Raw genomic sequence first — 24,155 nt, 5'->3', positions numbered from 1 at the left:
AGGTGTACAAGGTTTGCTCCACCGTGGGGTTAAAAGGAGGGACGGTGATCGATTGGATAAGAGCAATACGGTGAGTTTATCCCCCACCATGTATCCCCTGAGCAGTGTACGCAATAACTGGGCTGAGAATCCTTGTTACCATGTTACTTCGCGGTTTCTTCGTCACGTCGTCACGTTGGTCTTTCATCCGCGCTGCCCGCGTAGTTGCCCGTGCTGACAACACCTCAGCGCTAGATCCCAGATCCTTGAACCTTATTACTCCTACTAAAAAGCCACGATGAAAGGTACGTACCTAGATACGAAAATTGATAGGGATCCGTTGTTTACATATGATGTAAGCCACAGTAAATATTTCTCTATTTTCCCTTGATTTTTCTTTTCTCAAGCCGAGACATTCAAGCGAAGGTGTCGGAAACATGTTCTCAGATCAATAGTGTCATTTAAGGGAAACAAATATCACAAATATTAAGATGCTTAAATCCTAGTTGGTGCTCCTGCAATATTACATCTATCTATTATAATAAGCAAATATTTGATCAATCTGGTAGCCATAGCAAATTCGTAACGTTGTCAAGTTCTATGGTAAACATCACAACGCTCCAAGTGTCGTCATGTCATCATCCATTCAATGGCCTGCCAAACGAGAAGAATGACTGAAGAGAGGAATCTTGTGTTTTATCGTAATAGATCAATGGACCACCCCCTGAGTCTAACTCCGAAGTCCGGATCTTCAATCCAATCCCAAGTCTCACCAACTCCACCATCTGCAACACTCATGCATCGAAGATCGAACTAAAATCGACCTCGACCTTCTCTCTTCGCCGGATCAACAGTTTAGCTTGAGGGTTCACCATGCGCGCGTTACCAAAGTCCAAGTAGTTTGCTTCTAGTCCAGGTGCCAACTTCCACTCGTAGTTCGCCAATATATGGCATAGAACCACTTTGAGCAGGTTCGCGGCGAAGAATCTCCCAGTGCAGACATGTAATCCGTACCCGAAGCCGACGTGGTTGCGGGTTGAGCTTACCAACTGTGCAGAGCTGGCTCCTCCCGGTTGTGAACGGAGCTTGGCGAATCGAGTTGCGTCCCACTGTTCCGGGTTCTCGTACTACGACAATGAACGTCAGTAAATGATCCCGCAAGTAGATGCAGTTGCGGATGGGGATTAAGGAATTGAGATGAACATACTATTTCTGGGTCCTTCATGTGTGCTGTGTCCATCCAAGTCCTCGTACCCTCCTTTAAGAAAAGGCCGTTCGAAAGTCGTATGTCTCCCATCACACGACGACGTACCAATACTTCATGGGGAGGTCAAGTCAGTTACGGCTGTATTCAACATGTTGCGACATCAGGTATTACTCACGCATTTCGGAGGGTGTTATCCGCTGGGATTCCTTAAAAGCGCTATCGAGTAGGTGCATGTTATAGAACGACGCAGTGGACATGCCCTCGGTTCGAAGCTGGCCAAGTACTTCTTCGCGAATCTGTTCTGTGGCTCCCGGGTGCTGAAGAAGGTCCATCATGGTCTTTTGAAGTAGATCAGTTGTCGCGTGAGCCGAAACTAGGGCAATCATCAACTGCAAGCCCGTTGCCATAGTCGTATCATAAGTCAGTCCTCTAGCATTTGCTTCTTGCTCTAACCAAGCGAAGGCATCGTCGTATTTGGGGGCTTCTTGACCGGCAGACTCAGCAGCTTCTTTTTCATTACGACGTTTGGCCACATAGTCGGCTAGGATCTGTCGTTGCTCGCTCAGGGCATGCTTCATCTCCTGGCACTCGGGCATAAACCAATGCACAAGATGTCGAAGAGGCCATGGCCAATCATGGAGTTTCATTGCCGCGATAAACCAGCTGTGGTGATAGTGTTGAGAAGCCTGGAGCCAGTGCTCGTTCCTGCACATTTCGTCGCCAACGAAGATACGCGCTGAGAGACGACCAACCATGTCGGTTCCGAATTGGGCTAGGTTCAACTCGGTCCAATCTTTCTTCGTTAGCTATATGTCTCGTGATTGATTCAATATCCGTAAACTGACCTGAAGTGGTGCCTACGGTTTTTGAAAGAACATAGTCGGCTTCGTCGGACAGGCGTTTTGTTATGCTAGCTGAACGAATGGTCAATATTCCCATCCATAGTCATATTACAGGCTTCTCGGACGTACGGTTGGGTCTCAGGAGGTGCTTTCTAACAACGGCTATCAATATATCACTTCGAACGAAGAACTGGATGGTATTGAATCCGGGAAGACTGCCATGGAAATCCTGTTTGGGAACACCATAGGTGTTAGTAAGACTCGAGGCAATCTAGGGCAGGGGATTATATCTCAACATACTTCATGAAAAGCTTCAGTAAAGCTCATCTTAGGGTCATTGCGAATTTCCTCCATGAGCTCTGGAGTCAAGACAACTCTCTCCCCAAGGTCTGTCATGACACGCCATGGTTTGCGAGGGTGTTTTTCTTTAGCTTCGTTTAAGAGGCTCTCCGCGGACGCCGCCCAAGTTTTCTATTCACGAAACTCATCAGCTGCTTATTGCTGTTATCTTCGTCTGGCTTTTCTACTCACTCTGGCGTTGTTACTGGAGAATAACCCTGTAGTGTTGACATATGGAAGAGCTCTTATGCTCTTGTTCGACACAGCGAATTTGTACACAACCATAACAAGCATAATACAGACAACAGGGAAATAAGAGGGAAGCTGGACAGTCGGCAACTCCCGCAGGAGTCCATCATGTATCGCCGATGGCGAATGTGAAGGCGAATTCATTGCCATGGAGGAGGATTGGTATTCTCGGAGATCTTTTCTATGAGTTGCTGAAACCAGAAATGGCCGTCGTACCGACCGGTATTAAATATTAAAACAGTAGGGGGTAACGAACCCCTTTTTAATAGACTACATACCTACCTGACTGCATCGAAACAAAGACTCGGTGACGATGAGAAGTACTCTACACCAAGCATGTACCGTAATTAATATGTCTCACATGCGACTCTACCGGTTTTTCTGGCGTGTGATGGCCTGCATTAGAGTGAATGTAGCGAAAGCCACATTAGCCATAGCTACTTTTGTTTGGCTTAACCATGTTAACTGCCGAGATGACCGGGAAGTCTGCATGCCTGCAATTTCAATATTGCGAATGCTTTTGGTCAGACAGTTACCAGCCAGCCAATGCGTGCCCCCGGTGTCAGCCACACGCGCCCATGCCGGCTGTGTAACCGATGACGTTCACATAAGCATCGCCGGCTGATAAATTCTTATATCTTATAGATATATTTCTTATTTCCTACTGTAGGCCCGGTAGCATCGGGGTCCGACGACCACCTTCAAAGACCCAAGAAACCGACCCAGTCAAGGCGCCGACAAAGAAAAGTTGCTTCTATATCGCGTCAACAACGTCATTCCTAAATTCTTCAATTAGCCACTGCTAGCTAGTAGTCGGTGTCAAAGTCAAGTGGCTTAATTCAATTACGTTTCATGGCAGTTATGTAAAGTCTCCTTTATTCGCCCAGCGTCCACAACGAAGAATGGATGCGCTAGGTAACAAAAGTTGTACCTACAGATCCCAAACACGATTTACACTTGCGGGGAAATGGAGATATCCACGATAATACCTGGCAGGGCAGATCTGGGTGATTGTACCGGTCTGCCAGCCATGCATATTAATCGCATGACGCGGAAAACGGGCTGTATAAGTTACCCTACCCGATGTACCCGAGGTCTCGGACTTGGAGTTTATTTCAAAAAAGAACGCGTAACCATCGACGTCTGGGGATCAACCCATATGCGATGCAGGGCAAACCACTCGATTAATGGGTAGTCTCCCGTTAGCCTAATCGACAAAGGGATGTTCTCCAGGTATATCAATGCGCTTCATAGAAGACAAACACGAGAAAATATGCTAGACACCGTCAGTTTCTCAATGATATACTACCTAGTATAAATAATTGGAGGTAATTATTCCACCTTAGTCGCTCCCTTACATACATACTACTATAGTATGCCCAAGCGTTAGGATCGTCCTCGGACGTTGATCAGATCCCGCCCCGGCGCCGTGATGATCACATCTCATAAGTGATTGTGTACTCAATTATGTATTCGTACATGATTCTCCAATGACTAAAGCGCATCACCCATGTAGGGCTACTCGGCTAGTGTCGGACGCACATCTACATACATATAGCCAGGCATTTGTCACTATTCGAACCACCCCTCAAGGCCCGGCGAGATCTGCAATGAGCTGAAAGACATCATGGTATGACACATTTGAGAAAGTCAACAACAGTGGCGAATGAAAAGCCAGAGCTGCACGGTATCGTGTAGGGAAAAACTAGCCTTATATGAAGAGATGTTAGCTACTCAGCTAGACTTACAAAACTCGTCGTCAATTGCTCTTTTCCCGCTCGAGACCCTTGAAGGATCCAAAATTAGGGGATCTGGCTGGGTCTAACATCTGACATCTAACCGTTAGCTTAAACGTTCCGACCCACGGGGTTACGTTAGTTTTATAGAGCTTAATTGCCTAAGTAGGAAGCTTATCGCGGGCTAGTTTGGAACTGTTGGCTAATAACTACTGGTAACGGGTGACCGTTGAAAACCGCCAACGACTCAGCGTTGAAAACTCAACTCAACCCAATTAAAGTCTTTCCATTGGCTACTGCGAAATTTGTTTCTCTTTTTTTCTCGTCACAGGTCCATTGGATCAGTATACAGAAGTAATATCATGTTGTCGCTGCCACTGCTTTCGTTACGAATGAAGAGAGCTGACGAGAGCCTCACTTGTACCACGTGATGCCAATGAGACTTCCTTTTTTTTCTCCCCAGACTCTCACGTCGGGATCGCGCGAGGGAGGAGAATACTACGTAGTAGAAAATTTTCTGTACGTAAAAAGACCCACTTTCCCGTTGTAGCGTTATTATAAATGCGCTTAGAGTCCCATTCGTCAATTGAATGGGGGAAGGTGAAAAAAGCTTTCAGTGGATCTATTCTCACGATCCGCCACCGATAGGTCGAATCAGGCAGATTTTCCGCCGAGCTTATTATGGGCGGCGCTGCAAAGTGCCCGTTCGAATCATGAGATATTCTCGGCAAAGCCGTTAAGCCGTTGGGTAGTTCAAGTCTCGAACCTTGCTTGGTGCGGTTCGAAAACTTTTTCTAGAAGGAAATGCTACGATGCGCCTAATGGCATCTCCGTTCTCCATCCGTTCCCCATCCAAAATGGCGCCGGTAACCGTCACCGAGAACCTTATTTATATAATCCTCACTGCCCTGACCACTCCATCATGCTCCTCCCACATCTCGTATCCATCACCAAAACAACTCATTACATAATACATTCGTTTTAGCGCTTCGTCATCCCCCGTGGGCCTTTCGTTAAACCTTGGAACTTGATCCCAACTGTCGAGATGGACACTATTAGCGAAGCGGAGAAGACCCCGTCGAAGGAGGCTTCGTTGCCCTCCAACAACGAGAAAGATGTCGAAACCGGCGAGGACCAGCTGCATCGTGGTATGCACAGCTACCACTTGCAATTTATCGCCATCGGAGGCACCATAGGAACCGGAATGTTCCTCGGAAGTGGAAATGCGTTGGCCACGGCTGGCCCAGCAGGATGCCTGATCGCCTTCTTGTTCGTCGGATTGATTGTTTTCTCAATCATGACAAGTTTAGGCGAGATGGCTTCCTACATACCTGTAGCTGGTAGCTTCACCGTGTACGCGTCTCGTTTCGTCGATCGGTCTCTTGGTTTCGCCATGGGTTGGATTTACTGGTTTAGCTGGTCGGTTACGTTCGCTCTCGAGCTTGTAGGATCTGGTCTCATTATCCAGTATTGGGACTCAAGCCTTAACATCGGAATCTTCATCGCTGTCTTTTGGGCAGTCTTCACCGCCGTCAACTTCCTGCCGATTCGTTACTTCGGAGCTTTCGAGATGTGGTTTTCGAGCATCAAAGTTGTCACTATCATCGGTTTCATCATCTTCGGTATTTGCATCGACGCTGGAGCAGGTCAGAATGGTTATCTCGGATTCCACACGTGGGTGACTCCTGGTGCTTTTGCCGAGTCTATTACCACTGGTGCCTCCGGGAAGTTCATCGGCTTTTGGTCCGTTCTCGTTACTGCTGGATTCGCTTACCAGGGTGCGGAGCTTGTGGGTGTTGGCGCAGGAGAGACCCAGGATCCGGCAAAGAATGTGCCAAAAGCCGTTCGATTCACATTCTGGGCCATCGTCTCGCTATTTGTCGGAACCATCTTCTTCTCCGGCTTGCTCGTGCCATATGACAACCCGAACCTCTCCATCGGTGCGACAGACGCATCCGCATCGCCACTTGTCATCGCAGCCAACCTCGCAGGCGTTCCCATTCTTCCTCACATAATCAACGCTGTTCTGCTGACAGCCGTCCTCTCCGCTGCGAATTCGAACGTATACTCCGGAAGTCGAATTCTCGTCGGTCTGGCCTCGGAAAACAACGCCCCGGCTTTCTTGGCCCGCACAAACCGTCACGGAACCCCTTACTTCGCGGTCGCTCTCACTTCGGCAATGGGTCTCCTCGCTTTCCTTAACCTGTCGGAAAATGGCGGCGACGTCTTCGACTGGCTGCTGAACATCACTGCTATCGCTGGCTTTATCACCTGGTCCTGCATTAGCATCTGCCACTTGCGGTTCATGAAGACCTTGAAGGCGCGCTGCATCCCCCGACAGGAGTTGCCCTACTCGGCTCCGCTACAACCATACCTCACCTGGTTCGGTCTCTTCTTCTGCATTCTGATTATCCTGACCAACGGATTTACCGTCTTCATCGAGTGGAGCACTAGCGGCTTCTTTGCAGCGTACGTTAGCATAATCTTGTTTGTTGTGCTCTTTGTTGGGCATAAGTTGGTGTACCGGACGAAGCCTGTAAAAGTAATGGACATAGATCTCGACCGCGATAGGGTCAACTAATAGTCCCTCTGAAATCATGTATATAGATATATAGATAGATGGTTGGGATATTCCTCCTTTTTGATACCCCTAATAATATTATAGATCGTTTTAAGCATGTTTCTGCCTACCTTTAGTCTTGTGTTATTGAATGGTTAATATCCATCTGTTCATTCTCAGTATTTTCCATCTGAGGAAAAAATATTTGTTTAGTAAATTTTGTTTAATCTTACGAAGATGGTTGGAAGGAATCGAAAATTATATAAGTTATTTGTATGATGAAGGGCGCGTGTACCCTTAAGCCCGGAAACTGCCGCTCCAGCCATTTCTATAGCTACTATCACCATTGTGATATCCATAGATTAGATGCTTTCAATTTAGCTTTGTAATAAGAGCGATCTGTATGAGATATGTGTGTTCCGTTGCCATTTTCGTCATTATAGTCGTCGTCGTCGTCGTCGTCGTTTTTATTCTCCAAAAGTTTAAATAAGCCCACTTACCGTTACGCGCACATACCAGGTGCGAGCCACCCATTTTCCCATACAAAATCGCCAAAACAACATGTTCATAATTAATTATATAAAATACCTGTACAAATACGGTTTGGATATTTGACTTATTTGTACTGACATAGATTTATATAAAAAGTTTCAAAAATTTAGAAAATTTTTAAAGTGGGTAAACAAATTTTTGAAGTTGGCGTTTCTCGATTTATATGGGAATCCCATACATTTCGTTGATAATTCTTTCAAAAATCATAACTTAAAAACATTTCTTATAATCTTACTTTCAAGTATATTATATTAAGTAGGATATAAAGAACCTTCTGTGTAAACGGTTAAGCTGAAAATATTTTCTTTATTGAACTATATATAAGTAAAGTTTTCGTGGGAAAGTTTTACATATAAAATTTCCCTATAAAATCTTCATTTATTTTTATTTAAACGAATAAAATATATACAACTAAACCACTTATAAAATAGGTACTCTAAATTTTTAGAAATCGAATGAAACTGAGGATAGAATTAAAAATCAGGTTTTAGTTGAGTTATGATTTTTTAAAGAATTATGAAGAAAATGTATAGGATTCCCATATAAGTCGGAAAATCCGAACTTTAAAAATTTATTTATATACCTCAGGAATTTTGTAATTTTTTGAAACTTTTTATATAAATATATCTTAATGGAAATAATATAAATATTTAAACAAAATGTTTGTAGCTATTTTACTCAATTAATTATAGATATACTGTTTTGGCGATTTTATATGGGAAAATGGGTGGCTCGCACCTGGTATGTGCGCGTAACGGTAAGTGGGCTTATCAATCTATCACAATTTATATAACATCCCGTATGACTTGATGGCCGTTAATGTTAAAAAGCAACAATGATATTATCTATAATAGTTAATTATTATCATAGATTCCATTACATCGAACAAGCCAAACAATATGGCTATTAGGAACAGCGTATAATAACTTTACATATATCTATAGGCTCTTGTGAAGTTCTGTTCAAGAGAGGAAAATGCTTCTTTGAGTGCATGGAGTTAACGGCAATGTCACGTATTCCTCTGAATTGTTTCCTTGGCTTTATAACCGTCGACTCTACAACTACACGCGAAGTCTTCCCGGCCTCGGATACGAAATGGGACCCTACAAAACGTCAACTATGTAGCTCGTCGAATATACTACGCCAAGTATAGAGTTGTCGACTTCACTGATCGATTGGGCCCGGAAAGCTACTTAACTAGGTCCTTAACTAGAAGGAAATCTTTCGGGGTGGTTAAACTCCCTAACCTTTTCCACTCATCGACAATCCCCATAGGTACTGAACCTTCTTCAATTCACCTACCTGCTTTTCCAGCTCATTACCTATCCCCCAAACACTAAACTCTCACACCAAAAATATTCTGAGACTTCCAAGCCAGCTTTTCGAATTCGAATAAATCACATCATCAAAGATTCCATTTCGAAAAGCTATGATAAGAACCTTGAGCCTCTTACTTCCATTTCTATTCATCACACACCTTGTAAACAAGACCCTCTCGTTTTTTCTTTGAAGAACGCTTATCATTCGGAATCCACACACCTTTTGAACACTTTGCCCTTCAACCAGTTACTATTTACATCAAACACTTTCTGCTTACCCAGTACGTTCGAACTGGATCAACTCTAAGCAACGCAGATCATCGAGGTAAGTATTAAAAATTATTGAATTCTTTCCTCACATATTCGTTCCTCGCCCTTCCTCACTTTTTTCAGCGAACAAAAATCGAGTAAATATCCAGAGGGTTACGACTCGATTCAAAATTTCTCCTCATCAACCTACCTACCTACCTACCACCACATAATATTACATCTTCTTCATCACGCGCGTTCAAGTAACATCACTCTAACCTCAAATTTAGCTTGAAGTTGCCATCATGTCAACCGTCACGGCTTCTATCACCGCGGTAGCTACCCAGCCTGCGGCACCTACCCAGCCAGCGGAACCCACCTCCAACGTTGTGGGTGTCATCTGGGGACTTATGTACAAGAAGTCTTTCAAGGATGGCATTAAAAATCGTATATGCCCGCGTAAAGCTGAGAAGGAGCCTAAGCCGGCTGCTGACATGCCTTCTCCTGACGACGATGAAGGAACTCCACAGCCGCCACTACCAACAGCAACCCGACTTATGATTAGTTTCGATCCCATCCCATCGCAACGTATCATTCTACCAACTGGCGTTACCAGCTTCGATATATCGGAAGTCCTTAACATCCGATACCGCGTCAACCTAACCGCAATCGATTCCAAGGGTGAAGCTACTGGCTCGACCGGCCCCGGTTCTAAGTCCAAGGCTCGTTCCAGAGGTAATTCCGCCTCCGGCAGTGGTGCTGGACCCGCCGGGTCGGCACCGACAAACCCGGGATCTTCGAATGGAAGAATTAGTCTCCGTTCTCACATGGGATGGGAGCCGATTACCCAAAACGGACAGCCGTATCCCAGCCACGACAATCGAAATGTGTCGAGCCACAAGGTTGGGCCGGCGGTGACAAGTGACGCGCTCGACTGTGATATCGCTAATGATATCTTCGTATTCGATCGCAATGTGCTCGGCACCCTTGAACGTCCTAGCGGCTGTGACAAAGCTCAAGCCATCGACATCTTCCGAGACAAGGACAACAAGCGAGCGCAGGAGGGCCGAAGACTGAACAAGAAGGACATGGTTCTATTGCGCCCCAAGAACGTGGCATTGAATGTCAACGACATCGGTTCCGTTTTGATCTATCTCGACTTGCTGGTACGAGCACGCCAAGACCCAGGCTTCACACGCGATCTAGAAAATCGAACCGTGACGTTCTTCTCCGGACCCGAGTCGTGTAATCACGAAGATTGCCTTCCCCTGCGAGAGGCAATTGCTTCGGGCAATCGCATCCACGGGGCCAAGAAGATCCTGGGACATCCTTGGTGGAGTTTTGGCGACTTTTGCCTGCGCGACCCGGCGACCCACATCACGCTCAGGGACTCGGTGCACAACGACGATGAGATGAGCGGCCCCTCGCTCCCCGCCAACGTGCGCATGGACCCCGAGGAAGAGCGCCAGATCCGAACATGGTACCACGCGCTGCTCAACCACTTCCCCAGCGGCACGACTGGCACGGGCGAGGAAGCCGTGCCTTACTCGCAATTCTCGGTTCTCAACTGGAAGGGCAAGTTCTCTCATCTTGTGGACCAAGTCAACGCCTGCGTCGACATCGAGCGCGCTACGGGAGACAGGGACTTGTTTACCACGTTTATTGACCCGGTGGTGCTCGAATGCGTTCTGTGCGGTCAACCTGGCTTTGCCTTAAAGCACTACACTAATTCACCACTTCCGAAGAATGCAGAGACCGGACTTATGTACCTACACTATATGGACTGCGGCGGGGAGCACCTCGAAAAGTGTGACGAGCAGGGAAAAGGCAAGGGCAAAGAGAAGGAGGCTCCGATCGATCCCCAGGGTGCTGGTACTGATGCTGGTGCTGATGTTGGTGCTGATGTTGGTGCTATTGCTAGTACTAGTGCTAGTGCTAATACTTCCGCCGATGTTGGTGCTGGAGCTGGAGATGAGAACGGCGTCGACAATGCCATTGGCAATGGTGATTGGAATGGCGGCGGTTGGAATGGCGGTGATTGGAATGGCGGCGGTTGGAATGACGGCGATTGGAATGGCGGTGATGGCAACGGCGGTGGTGATTATCAGGGTTATGGTTTTGATGACGATGCCGATTTCTATTCGTGTTAGGAATACCATACTACGACTAATACGGCTCATTTCGGAGACTTATCATCGGCACGCTCTGAATATCCACAAATGGTAACACCGCGCGGCAACACCTTTTTTCGGGTGTGGAACCAAGATCAAGGAATTATAGGGGAGGAAGGCTAACGAGGCTATGAAGAACGGAGGTGCGGTTGATGCTTCGGTTGCTATTGCTGTACTATGGATTTGGCACGCTATGGAAGGCCACAGGGAATTAATCGCAACTCTTTCTATGGATATTATCAATGGATAAAGTGACATGTTTCTCGATCGTAGGTTCCGATTCCTAATAAGTCAGCTAGAGGTCGACTGACACTTCAGACTCTACAACAAGATGCAACTGCTAAGCATAGAGATAAATACGTAGGTAAATTCTTAGAGACTTGCCTAAGGTAAACAATTAAATTCAGGTCTAGAATATATACTCTGCCATATAATAAAGGTTGCACACGGGACATCTAAGGCCATACATTAGCCACTGCACCTGCCTTTGATCCGGAGGTCTTAGTCGGACCTGGACCGGTAACCGGCCCCACTTACGCCGGACACTAACAACCCCCCCCTTTCCCGAAAGGGCAATAACACTCAATTTAGTTACGGCTCTCCCCGAAAAAAATAGCTCACATCTCATTTCCCTTTACCAGAGCTAGTCGCATATTTCTTCAAGAAAGCATTGTACCTCTCGTAAAAGACCGGCGTGCTAGGATGGGTCATGATGACAGCAGGGAAACAATGGGGTACGCCTTTGTAACCATATATCTCGACTTCCACACCCTCGGCCTCGAGGGCCTCGGCGTACGCGAAAGCGTCGTCTCGGTAGATATCAACACCGGCACATTGTATCACTAGAAGAGGACCAACGGTTAGTCATGTATGGAACAAACAGAGAAAAAGTGGGGTCGAGAAAAGGGGTAAGCGAGGGTGTCCTTACATGCTGGTGGAAGATTCGCGTGTGACGCCGCAAGTAGGGGCGAGTGTCTGTGGTCGGGATTGGCATTGGGATTGTATGCGTCGAGGAAAGCTTCATTTCTGAGGATGTCTAGGACGCAGTTGAAAGCGTTCTGGATGTAGCTACCGAACTCATACTTCTCTCGGGGAAAGAACTTGGGATGGCAAAGTGACGGGAAATGGAGAACTTGAGCGATGATTCCGGTGATTCCATCGTCTCTAGCCATGATAGCTAGAGCGGCAGCCTGGTATCAATGTCAGTATAACACTCGGTATAGCCCCTATTATAAACCTTACAAGATTGGCTCCGGCACTGCTTCCGGCAACGATAATCTTCTCCGGGTTGATTCCAAGGGTTTTCGCGTTCTTCTTACACTACAATCAAGAGTTAGCCAAAGGAATATTTAGATCTGTCTTGGATAGGTCGGCGAGCATACCCATAACAAGCCATCATAGCAATCATTGCCCGGGGTTGGAAAGGGGAACTCAGGGGCTCTTTTTGATGTTAGCTAGGTTTCAGAGACCAACTCCCAATTACTCACAGTCGATATGCAACACTCGCGACAACGATGTTTGGATTCGTGGCAGCATAGATATTCTCCGCGCCGTCTATCTCATGTCCTCCAACCACATGGCCTAAATAGAATGTTAGCGCTCAAATCAGCGAAAAAGGGGTCTGTGTCCAGTTTTCCATACCACCGCCATGCATACGATAAACCAGCGTAGCACCCTGAAAAACATTTGGAGATTTGTAAATTTTCAGCTCGATCATATGGCCGTCCCGCGCGGGGAACTGTAGCAGCTCAGTCGTGACTTCGCGATATCTATCGGGCCCGCCAGGAGGCATCGGGGCATCGGCGTCGCCCGCCGCTTGGCGAAGCGCCACGAAATCGGGTAGTGCCCAGAGTTGGTCGTAAGCGGCCGCGATGGCAGGCTCGGCTGCAACGAACTCGGGCGTTTTCTCTGAGAGGTGGCCATGCTTGGGGAGAGGCTTGAAGTCGACGTCGAGGTCAACGTATTCGGGCTTGTCCTTGAGAAGCACCATGGTAGAAAGTTCTTGGCGCGTGTGAATTGAGAATATCGATGATTTCGAGCTTCTCTTGGGCTCGATAGGCTCGACGGGACTTCTTAAAGCATTCTTTGCACCCCACTGAATACTTCCATGGACAAAATGATGCTGTCCTTAATCATCTGGTGATAAAAAACGATTCCGCAGACATGCGCTCAACTTGAGGCGAAGCAGCCGGTCACCCCGCAGTGGATGTAAGGGACTTTCTCTTTCATACCAACACCCAGAAAGCGTCCCTAACCCTCCCCGGTTCATCTCATTCTGAATCATTTTTACTCCCTTTTCTAGGACTTGATGATAAAACGGAAGTATTTGCGTGCTTACCTACCTCCCTACTCATCGCAATATCGATATGTCAGCAATTGAGATTTGCTCAGCCCCTTGAAGCTGAATGCCTCCGCCATCCCATCATGATGAATCATAATGGCGCTAACCGTTTTCATTGAAATGCAGTACCTTCCCGGCTTGGCGCGGCGGGCTACCGGCACTGAGGGATCTGGTTAGGAAGGATGGGTTCCGGGATGTGGATCATAGGCCAGGTACGTTTGGTGAGTTGTACAGATACGGTCGGTTCACTGGGATTCGATTCGTGAAGTAGAGCGCATGCTCCCAGAACCGACCGACGAGGAGATGATTTACGCTACACCCACGACCCCGGCGATTCGCGTGGTAAAAGGAGGATAGGGGGCCGCGGTTGGGTATAGATAAAAGGGAACTTGTAACATTATATATGTGAAGTAGCATAAAGTCTAGAGTTGTTCATGTATGTAGTTATCGTGTTTCATAACATCCCTACAATAATGACATTCACAAGTTGATTATATCATCAGCACTTCAGAAATAGCTTAGTTTTACGAGGATTGATTCAGCTCTAGCGCAATATCAAGGCAACAGCAAACCTGAGCCATTGCAAATGTACCTATGACAAAGTCTATAACGCATTCCGTGAGCCGTTAAAGATGCAGACGATTCCTATGTTCCCCTAATCCCTGGTGTCCCCTTCCTCAGCAAAATTGATTTCCTGTGATGCAACCTCCTACGAGTCCTCTTCGATAAATTCGATCATCACCGTTCCTTGTTTCAACCCCGCCTCCTCGATGCTCTTCCCGAGCTCCCCAATTAGGTCTCCACCAGGTATAGCCTTAAGCTCGAATGGAACGCCCTCCTTACCCTCGAGGGGCTCGGCCTTGAGCCACTCGTAGATACGGCGGACGGGGTCTGTGATAGAGAATCGACGGATTATGCGACCGCCAGCGTGTCGGAATTGTATTCTAGTCGTAGTCGCTGGGTTATGGTCAGGTTCCACGTGAGGGTTGGTTGATGATATTTGAGCGAATGCTGATCCAGCCGCATCTTCTGTTTGAGCTGCGCCACCGGCCAGGTCAGCGGGCTCTTCGACGGCCTTGCCCTTGCCTTTTCCAATGTCTGGATTTGACTTCGTAAGAGCATCTGGGTCCAGAACACTGGGTCCCGATGGGCCTCCATCTTCGTCGAGACTGTTTTTAAGAGCCATCTCAAGCATCTCTTCTTCAGTCATGCGGCCAATATCCTTGGGCTTTGCCTTCGGTTTCGTCTTGACTACAGGATTCTTGCTATTGGCCTCTAAGCTGTAGCGGTCGAGAAATTCAACTAAGTCTTGGTGGAACTCTCCTGGAGAAGGGAACGAGTCTCCTGACCACACCTTGACCTGTTCTCCGGTACGAGGATCGATGATCGAAACATGCGGGTAGTTATTCTCGTCTTCGTGGGCCTGGTTGTGGAAATAGAATGTCGTGTACGACTGGGATAAGGGGTCGTCTAGGGTGTATTGTAAGAAGATGAAGTGCTCGCGCACTAAGGAGACGATGTTCTCGTTCTTCCAGTGGTCTCGGTTTAAAATCTGACATCTGAAGTCGTCCAGCTTCTGGAGGTTCACGAGGATCCATTTCTTCTCTTCTTTCCCTACATCTCTTGCGGCATCCAATGGCATACGACTAATCAGGCCAGTTGGGGGTGCAAATAGATCTCGTAATCTTCGCGTTGTGCTGTCTGGAGCGCCCGTGGCTGCCGGGAATCGTGATCTTGGGCTTGCGCTTGCGCCTGTGCCGTCCTCGACGTCGAACCAGTCGACCGATGACTGGTTGAAAGGATTTGTACTTCCACCTACAGAGCAATGTTAGTGATGCCTGTACGGCGAGTAGTATAAGTGATATTATTTACCCTGTGCTCGTTGTCGTCGTCGCAGTTGTTCCATTACAGCAGCTTCTCGGTCGTCATCTAAACCCCAGGATGGGTCGGGCGCAGCGAGAGTCTCTGTCGTTTGCGCGATAGGAGCTCGCACTCCGTCCCCTCCAGCCGTATGATTCTCGGAATACATCTCCTCTTGTAATCGTCTCGCCATAGCTGCATCCTCTTCCTCTTGTGCGTTTCTTGCTATGGCCGCGACATCGTCATCGTCATCAAAGTCGTTATCACCCATCTGAACATCATCGTCGTCATCAGAATCTATGTGAATGACGCCTCGGGAATCTTCGCGACCGGTGAAACTTTGACTTGATGTTGTGGCGGCGGGTGGCTGTCTCGTCGGGGCAGAGGTGGAAGCAGCTGGCGCGTTGAAGCTTGCCTCTAGTTCGGGATTCTCAAAAAAGAGTTGAATAGCTTGCATCGGGTCGCCACCGGATATCTCGAGGTAGCCGCGAGCTACATGCTCGGCTGCGACGCCGGTTATGTTCATAAACTGCTCTACCTCCTCGTCCATCTTGGGAGCGCAGCGAAACTTGACTCGTCTAGAGAAAAAGAAAGTTGGTACGGGAAGGATTAAATCGATCGTATTTTATTCGCCGTCCGGTAGAGATTGATGCGTAATAATATTAGGTTGCGATCGCGATGTCGGGTTACTGTTAAGGCGTAGAGGTGAATGAATGGAAACGAACGAACGAACGAGCTCGAAGTTGACAATGGCTCGGCCTAAGTAATTCGCCCGAAGTCTGCCTCTAATGAAAACGGAAATCGTATAACGGTCTAGCTTTTCCGGGAAAAACGCCTGAATACCTGTGGCGGTCGAGGTAAACGGAATGATGAAGTCGTTAGGTTAGTTTGATAGTGCAGAATGAGTGCTGCTGGATAACTGTGGATGACTTTGGAAATCGTTCAGAGGCGGCTACGTTGTGACGCAACACAATCTTGTGGGGCCGAACGCCGATAGGTAGATAGGGCTGATAAGTAGCGAAAATAGTGGATACAAGCCTTATCTTTTTGCCGGTAAATCTCCGTCGCTCTTACCATCAGCGCTTTGCTAACGTAAGCAGAAAAGGGGGATGTATGAAGTTGAATAGAATCAAGCTTTAAATAAATCCTTCAGAAGTTTAGATTTAATTAGAAAACTTGGATTCAAGGATACGGAAGTTTCGCATATAACTACGCAGGTAGATGCGTAGGAACTGCTATATTGATTACTGACTACATATGGAGATCTATGGCGGCAAACACGAAGTTTGTACCTACATAGGAGACCTCTATCATCCTTGAATAACGCAGTTATTCCACTGTTCACGGAATCGATGATTGTATATTTATGAAACAATACAATCATTCCCAAACGCCAATTCTTCGCAATGTTTCCTTCACCAAATCAGGCTGCCAGCTGTTGAGCGACCTGGCCCAAAAGCTTCTGCACGTCTATAGACCGATCTGCCTCCGCCATTGCCTTCAGCTTCTGTTCTATCTCTTCGCGTAACGAACCCTGTTCGCTAGTTGACCCAAAGACGCCTTTCTTCCACGCCTTTACGAACGCATCCAGCGCCTTGGCCCTGCTTGAACGCTGGCTCTCAAGAGCAACGTCACTCTCATTTGCCACCAAGAGTCGGAACCAGCGAGTAGCTACCACTGCGGCTGTTGAATCGGGAGAACCTTCCGATGCAGCTGCTTGGTTCATGATTTCGGTTATGCTGATAAACCATGCATCCTTAGCTAGCGAAATTGCCTGTCTTGCCCCTTCCATTGTAGTAACCACGTCTCCCAATACCGAAGTTGGGGTAGATCGCATCTTCTGGCGGTTATAAGCTGTCATAGCAGCTTTGAGTGCTGCTTCGGCCGTCCTTCGCTCCAACTCGGTGACTTTGTGTGCTTCGTCGTCAGGTTTCAAGTATTCCGACACCAGGCCGACTACCTCCGCATACATATCCAAGTCCTCCCGGGCGCTAGCGAACTCCGCGAGTGCCTCAAATGCATAGGGTCGGTATTCGTCGTTGTTCCGCTTTGCCTCGCGTATGGCTATCTTCTTCAGCTGAGCAGCGAAGACAGAATCCGTGTCCCAGAGCTTCTTGCCGTGAAGCACGAAGAGGGGATACGCTGTCACCAGCTTCTCTTTCCCCTTGAATGTCTTGAGCGCTAGAGCCTTATCTAGCACAGGCCAAATCTTTTGCAAATCCGCGTCCGTGAACTGTAGGTATTTTCCGACAGCACTGCTGAGAGCAGTGATCATGGATGCGATTGTCAAGGCGGCACCATGTTGGAGAGCCCACTTCGACGTATTCAAGCCCCGGGACACGATCTGCGTGATCTCATCAACAAAGCGCTTTACACTATGGCTCCCACCCGCGTGTTGACTCCAGGTGGCCTCAAACTCCTCCGAGACGTATTCATCGGTGTCATGCTTGGCAAAGTATGCAAAGGGCAGGAGACGAGCCTCCAGGTCGGTAAATGCATCTGGCGAAATTTTAGCAATGGCCAAGACTGCATCCGCAATTTTCTGGCGCCTGGTATCGTCCTCGGACTCGAAGTACAAGTCCAAGAGTCTAGAAGTAAACCGTTCTCGGGCCTCTACACTCGCAGATCTTAGTAAGTATGCGGCGCTTCTCGCATAGGCTTTGCTGGTTTCATGATTCCGGTCCAGAATCTGCATTTCCATCGCCTTAAGAAACGTTGCATTGTACGGCGGTAGGAGAATGCTGTGCCGTAGGGCTAAGGTGTTGAGAACTTCACTGCAGCCAATCTTCGTCTGCATCCCAATAGCAGATTTTATGGTCGATATCAATTGCGGAGCTAATTCCTTCATGACGTCTTCGTCGACGAACCGCAAACAGTCGATGACACATTCGAAAATGGGCGATCGTGTAGCAAAAGTACTTCGTAACTTATCGAGGCCTTCACGGTCTTCCTCGCTGACTCGTTGGTAGTAGTAATTGACCGCTTCATGTTCCACGGTGCTCAGCAGCCCAAGGCAATGTGTAATGATAGTTGGAATAAAGGGCTTCAGTGCATCACCACCATTCTTTACGACGTCAAGAACTGTAATGATCGACAATTGCTTCACTTCTTTGGCCGAATTTTCTATTCCCTTGTCGGACAACAGGAATGGGACAACTTGGGTAATCATGGCCTTAGAAGAAGAGGAAGCGTTATTTTCTTGGAGTTGCGTGACAAGTGTTTTCGACAAGCCCATGCATAACTTGAGCGCAGCCGCTCGGACCGAACCTTTCTGGTCGTCTAGGACTCGTAACGTCGATCTCCAGATTTCCGTGTAGTATTTTTCGTACTTGGGAAATGGCTGGCCGTAAATGAGTTCAGCAATCGCCGCGCAGCTTGCCTCTCGTACCCGCCACTCTCTTCCGTCTAATATGCTCTTCAACAGGTCGTTCATGATCGCATCAAAGTGTGTGTCGATCACGACCGTTTGGTCCTTAACGACCGCCTTCCAAATGTCGTCCATCGACCTTCGCACGTTTGAATTCGGATCAAACCGATATCGATATAGCTTTGGATAGATCTTGGGGTCCAATTCTGCATCTGATAGGATAGTGCTCAAACCAAACCGGCCGAATGCCGAACGAGCAGTCCAGGTTGCGGCGTTCGTAGCCAAAGCCATGAATTTGTAGATGAGACTTTGATCCCCAACTTCGTTAGCAAGGCTAATGATATCTTTATACGACGTGATGGATTTGCCTTCGCCGGTTGGTAGGGCGCCGGCATCGAAAAGCTCGGTGTCCTCGTCAACTTTGAGATGTGTTTTAGTTCCGGTGAAGCTTGCTACCAAGTCCTTAACAAGGTCACCTTTCAGCGACTCGTCACCTTTTTCATACACTAACCCAAGGCCACGCGACGCAGTCTCCTGTACCAATTCATCACGGGCAGTAAGCAGTCGCATGAAAGCAACTTGGCACTCGCGTAAACGAGATTGGATTTCAGGTAGATTTGAGCAGTATTGAATGACGCAGAAAAGCCATATGCCAGAAGCCTTCAAAAGTGAAGGCTTAGTAGTCTTGCAGTCGCTAATGAGTTTGTTGATCGTGGCATCAATTCTAGAAGGGCGCTTGCCCAGAGCCTCGATAATGTCGGATTGGCCAGTTCCTGAGGGTTCCACATCTAGACCAAGTTGTACAGCCTCAGAATCCCAACGGGAAATCGCACAAGCAATTGCTTCACCGGTCGCAAAGTGAACTTCTGTCCTCTTAATATCTGATAGCGCGAATAACTTGTCCAAGATCTTTGCTACCGGTTCTGTCTCACTTCCCGATGAATCAGCTGAAGAAGGGATCGCTAACCTTCCTAGAGCGGTGATTGCTTTCTCATTACCCGAAATGGCAAGTTTTGCGAGTGAGTCTAGGGTTTTACTCAATTCACCATCATTGAGAGGAAAATGGACGCTTGCAGTCCAGAGTTGGGAGATGGAGTCAAGAGCGGCGGTCTTGATATCCGTGCTCCCATTTTGCAATGCAGACATGACACTCTCATAGAGGAATTGAGCATGCTCGGATACATCTTGAGGCTGAACTTTACCATAGTAAGCAGCTCGAGAAAAGTAGCTGCCCAAGCAAGCAAGCGAGCCTTGATATTCTGCAGATTGAGAAGCCGATGGTTCTTGGTTAGACTCAACGAAGTTTCGTAACTGAGAAATAAGAATGGCAGACTCGTTGCTCCATGGTGCGAGTATACCAAAAGCTTTGGAAGCCAATTGTCTAACCTTCTGGTTATTTGACTTGAGTAAGGGAATTAATTCTCGCGTCCTCGTGGATAGGGGTGATATGACGGGTAAAGGAGCGAATGTCAATATCTCTGCAATACACCTAACGCTCTCCTCAGAGCCGACATCTGGGTGATCTCGAAGCCCATCAAGGGCTGCGTTAAGGACTGTTAGAAGAGACTCTGGGTTCACGCTTGCGAAATACTTTCTGATACTGCCACGGGTGGTTAGATTGTTTTCGACATTTCGTTCTAGTTGGGATTCCCAGTCCACTTCGAATTTATCCTCGTTTAATGCGGTAAGGAAAAGGATTTGCTTGACGAAACGTATCGCTATTGGAAAAGCTTGGAGATGGTTATCGGGGAATAGAGTGTACTTGGATGTCTGGTCAACGTCCATACGATTCTCGTCTTCTTCATGTTTAACATCGAAGAGTAGATCTACCAATCTTACCCAGTCAGGTAAGATTAGCGCATCATCGGGGTGTAGTTTAGTAGCCCACCAAGGATCGAGTCCTCGTTGTCCCTCTTCCAGCACATCGCGTCGTTCAGAAGATCCACCGCCTAGTGCTAGAATATCGATCCATCGAGCCTGAATATTGCTGTAAGGAAGGCTATTATTCGCAAAGCGTGCCGCTATATGTCGTGCAGTCCTTCTGCCTTGTCTTTCTGACAGGGTCATATACTCTAGAAGTAGTAATTCCAGGTCACGGGTTTCCGCCGAGTTGGTTGGTTTGAAGAGACCCATCATGCTAGACAAGGCGCTCTCGATGTAGACTACGATGTCGGGGCTCGGATCGGAAACAAGAGAGTCGAAAAGCCATTTTAAAAGTGAGTCTTTCGCCTTGTGTTCGAAGCGACTACCCCTAGCTAGAATACCAATAGTTTCGTACGCATTGGCCCGTAGCTTCAGCTCATCCTGGATCTGAGACTGATTTCCCTGGGGCGTAGGTTCCGGCCATCCTTGTCTTAGAATGTAGTCCTTTAGAATAAGGACGAGAGAAGGGCCCATGCCGTGGCTATCATTAGTAGAGGTAGAACTGTTTCTAGCAATCCAGCCTAAAAATGCCAATAATGCCTTATTCAAGCGCAACGCTTCGAGGCCGAGGACGGAAGCATTATCACCAGATCCAAGATCGAAATCTTGCTTCACAGCCTCCACTACATCCTCACTGAAGCTACAGGCAATGACCGATTTCGAAAGTAGCCTAAGGATTTGTATCCGATGAGCAGCTGGAAAGCTCTTATGTGCGTTATATAGAACCCTGACCACGCTTCTATTTTCGAGATCAACGTTTGACCGCTTCAGAGCATCATCGGCGATTGACGTAATTCGTGAATCTGCGGAACCAGCAGCGCAGATTGCTGGAATATGTCGTTCGGAGTCTGTAAATGCTCCACTGGCTAAGAAACTGACAGCCTTCAGTTTGCACTCGGGTAAACTTAGGCTAGATGGGCTACCTGGATGCCAGGCCTGGGGATTTTTGTTTCTTAGGAAAGTGACATCCTCCATGGAGAGGCCGGAGGGTAAAGCTCGTAGCTTTCCGTCAAGCTCTTCCTCTTTTGCTAAGGCCAAGTCCTGTCTCAGGAGAAAGAGCTTGCCGAGCCATTGCGCTATGTAGCCAGCATCTGCGGGGTCTGATAGACCCGTTTGCTCTCGAAGCGCATTATCCTCGTTGCTACCTCGACCAGGTATCTTAATATCTAGAAGCAAACGCAGGAAAATGTTAAAGAATCCGGCCGCACTAGCCGGGTTAGTTTCCTTTGAGATCCCTCGAAGGACAATCGGTAGAAGTTCTCGTCGTTTGGGTTGATCAAGTCTTAGGATGCCCTGCTTGATAAGACTCAGATCTAATTGCTTGACCATGGGCGAACTGGTCTTTTTGTATTGGTCTACAAGAGCAGCAACGGGCAGCACAACGCTGGTTTTGAGGTTAGCCAGAATCTGCGTCATCCATTAGAAGTGACACGTACCCCACGGGTTTAATGAAGTTATTGACGCTGATGAATGCCTGGAAGGTCTGTATGTTCAATTTAGTACTGCCTCAAGACTTCACACGAAGATGGGATTCGTACAGCATCTCGGACAGCCTTGTACTGACTACCAGCTTTACCGAGAAGGGGAGCAAGCTGAGAATTTAGTGCGTCGCTCAATTTCTTCTCATCTCCGGATACACTGGCAAATTTGTAGCGAATAGATGATACGAACTTGAGCTCTGCCCCTTCATTAGATGAAGCCATGGATGATATTGTAGCCCACCAAGGGCGAGATGAAGCTCTCGAGTGCACAGAATATGTGTCGCGTTAACGAAAAACCAATGCGCAAGTAACCCGAAGTTGACGATTCTAGTAGTGTACTTCGTGAATAAATCGATTATTAGCTAAGCAGCTAGGAATGCTTTTCGTGAATATTCTGAACGGTCTTTTTAAGTGAGAAATAAACGCCGGGCAGGGTACAGATTCATACCCTCAATTTCCTCAAAACTTCTAAGGACGTATGAAATAAAACGATCGCATCAGAGTCATCTAAAGCCGACGTATGCGTGACTTTTTAACGTATTCCTATTCCCATAATGCTTTTAGCCAGCAAGATGCGCACGTCAACACATCAATCACCTGGCAACGAGTAGAAACATGAAGAAGGCGGCGGTCGGTACAAATCCAATTCTCCCAATACATAATCATATTGCACAGCCACATGTGGCTGATCATCGCACGTCAGACTCGTCGCCTAACGAGGCAGCTGCGAGGTTACCTTGCTTACGTACGCCACTGTTCAATATTAATTCTTATCGAGGACAGGTTGAATTGTCTACCGTTGAATGCTACTACAACCTGTCCGATATATTAATGCGTAGGTTTAGATTAGTGAGCTTGTCGAGGGTAGAATCAGCTACAATTTCCCAGAGATATACGCAAGGCGCATTCCTCAAGAAATACCAGCTATTGTCTCAGAGGCGGCATGTTCAAGAAATGAAAATGAGGCATCGAACGAAACATTGACAGTGGAGAAAATCCCGTTATTGGTGAAGGTGGAGTCCGCAGCTTGTTGTTGCTCCTAGACGACAATTCGACTTTGATATATCAAGACTCAATGGCTATTACTACATATTGGACACCTTACTTACTCATATCTCGAGCTAAAGGAGCCCTTGACGGCGCTGGAAGTAACTCTGTCACTGCATACCAAGGGTCAACCTGCATGTTCTTCCTCGATATCTCCGTGGCGAAATCTATTAATAAATGCGGTCGCGCATGCGGCCATTAAGGTTATAGAACCGGAACGGTACCGAGTTCGGCTTGAATCTTTGTCGGGTATGCGTCACACTTGATGACAGAATCTAGTGATCGCGGTCCCGTGTTCTAGAAGAGCCCACACTGCCGAGTCGGTTGATTGATAGGCCTTCATCCTTCATCAAAGCTACACACTAGCAACCAACCAATCAGTCAACATAAATCCCTTCGGCAGGTCATGCACATGATAAACTCTGCTAACCGACAAAGTTAGCGGTAATCCCCAAACACGAGTAATATCTAGCTTACTATGATTGGGTACGATTCTCATGATCGAGATAAAGTCTGGCTAGGTGTTGCCAAAGTGCCTACGATGCGCGACATAGTCGCAGGGACTTGAATCTGCCTTAAGCGGATGGATGAATTGCTAATCCTCTAGCACGATTCAGTAAACTCGTGCATTAGGAGCTGGCTAGATGGCGAAGACAAAGCCCGGAAGGCCGGAAGATCCATCAAACACAAACCTGGCCGGGTCCCGCCAATTTTGACCTTAGCGCAACGACACTCCTCACCACACGCACAAATACGCTTTGAGCAACCGGATATATCGTCGGCATTTGAAAGTTTTAGGCAATGTTCAGGTGCATTCTAAGGTTATGCTTCTAGGCTCGTACCGTGCCTGAATTCCTGATGGTCAAATAATGCAGTGAGACTTGCAGTGATGAGCACCTTGTGTTCGAGAAAACCTGGACTTCTCAGTCTGTA

General features: G+C 47.4%; 6 protein-coding genes across 6 annotated transcripts; 2 read left to right on the top strand and 4 right to left on the bottom strand.

The window, feature by feature from the left end:
* Positions 1–393: 393 nt before the first annotated feature.
* Positions 394–2,909, bottom strand: F4807DRAFT_428148 (cytochrome P450). Its single transcript, XM_047998240.1, has 7 exons — positions 2,560–2,909; positions 2,329–2,499; positions 2,158–2,257; positions 2,032–2,100; positions 1,362–1,979; positions 1,187–1,296; positions 394–1,106 (listed from the first exon to the last, which is right to left on the bottom strand). The coding sequence occupies exons 1-7, from the start codon at positions 2,764–2,766 to the stop codon at positions 774–776; spliced, it is 1,608 nt and encodes a 535-aa protein (XP_047853440.1). The 5' UTR covers positions 2,767–2,909; the 3' UTR covers positions 394–773.
* Positions 2,910–4,958: 2,049 nt separating this feature from the next.
* F4807DRAFT_428145 (amino acid permease/ SLC12A domain-containing protein) lies at positions 4,959–7,027 on the top strand. The gene has a single exon (XM_047998239.1). The coding sequence runs from the start codon at positions 5,398–5,400 to the stop codon at positions 6,931–6,933; it is 1,536 nt and encodes a 511-aa protein (XP_047853439.1). The 5' UTR covers positions 4,959–5,397; the 3' UTR covers positions 6,934–7,027.
* A 2,125-nt stretch (positions 7,028–9,152) lies between these two features.
* Positions 9,153–11,267, top strand: F4807DRAFT_467893 (uncharacterized protein). The gene has a single exon (XM_048002548.1). The coding sequence runs from the start codon at positions 9,338–9,340 to the stop codon at positions 11,180–11,182; it is 1,845 nt and encodes a 614-aa protein (XP_047853438.1). The 5' UTR covers positions 9,153–9,337; the 3' UTR covers positions 11,183–11,267.
* A 475-nt stretch (positions 11,268–11,742) lies between these two features.
* F4807DRAFT_104263 (alpha/beta-hydrolase) lies at positions 11,743–13,469 on the bottom strand. Its single transcript, XM_047992671.1, has 6 exons — positions 12,845–13,469; positions 12,691–12,784; positions 12,586–12,643; positions 12,446–12,523; positions 12,132–12,393; positions 11,743–12,045 (listed from the first exon to the last, which is right to left on the bottom strand). The coding sequence occupies exons 1-6, from the start codon at positions 13,191–13,193 to the stop codon at positions 11,828–11,830; spliced, it is 1,059 nt and encodes a 352-aa protein (XP_047853437.1). The 5' UTR covers positions 13,194–13,469; the 3' UTR covers positions 11,743–11,827.
* Positions 13,470–14,062: 593 nt separating this feature from the next.
* On the bottom strand, positions 14,063–16,319 carry F4807DRAFT_428139 (uncharacterized protein). The gene is made up of 2 exons (XM_047998238.1): positions 15,417–16,319; positions 14,063–15,359 (listed from the first exon to the last, which is right to left on the bottom strand). The coding sequence occupies exons 1-2, from the start codon at positions 15,952–15,954 to the stop codon at positions 14,254–14,256; spliced, it is 1,644 nt and encodes a 547-aa protein (XP_047853436.1). The 5' UTR covers positions 15,955–16,319; the 3' UTR covers positions 14,063–14,253.
* A 282-nt stretch (positions 16,320–16,601) lies between these two features.
* On the bottom strand, positions 16,602–22,790 carry F4807DRAFT_428130 (proteasome component). Its single transcript, XM_047998237.1, has 4 exons — positions 22,624–22,790; positions 22,233–22,513; positions 22,131–22,177; positions 16,602–22,078 (listed from the first exon to the last, which is right to left on the bottom strand). The coding sequence occupies exons 2-4, from the start codon at positions 22,395–22,397 to the stop codon at positions 16,828–16,830; spliced, it is 5,463 nt and encodes a 1,820-aa protein (XP_047853435.1). The 5' UTR covers positions 22,398–22,513; positions 22,624–22,790; the 3' UTR covers positions 16,602–16,827.
* Positions 22,791–24,155: the final 1,365 nt, after the last annotated feature.

This window comes from Annulohypoxylon truncatum (assembly GCF_022578515.1).
Source record: "Annulohypoxylon truncatum strain CBS 140777 unplaced genomic scaffold F4807scaffold_19, whole genome shotgun sequence".
NCBI classification, from domain to species: domain Eukaryota; kingdom Fungi; phylum Ascomycota; class Sordariomycetes; order Xylariales; family Hypoxylaceae; genus Annulohypoxylon; species Annulohypoxylon truncatum.
This window is presented reverse-complemented; position numbering and strand designations above follow the sequence as displayed.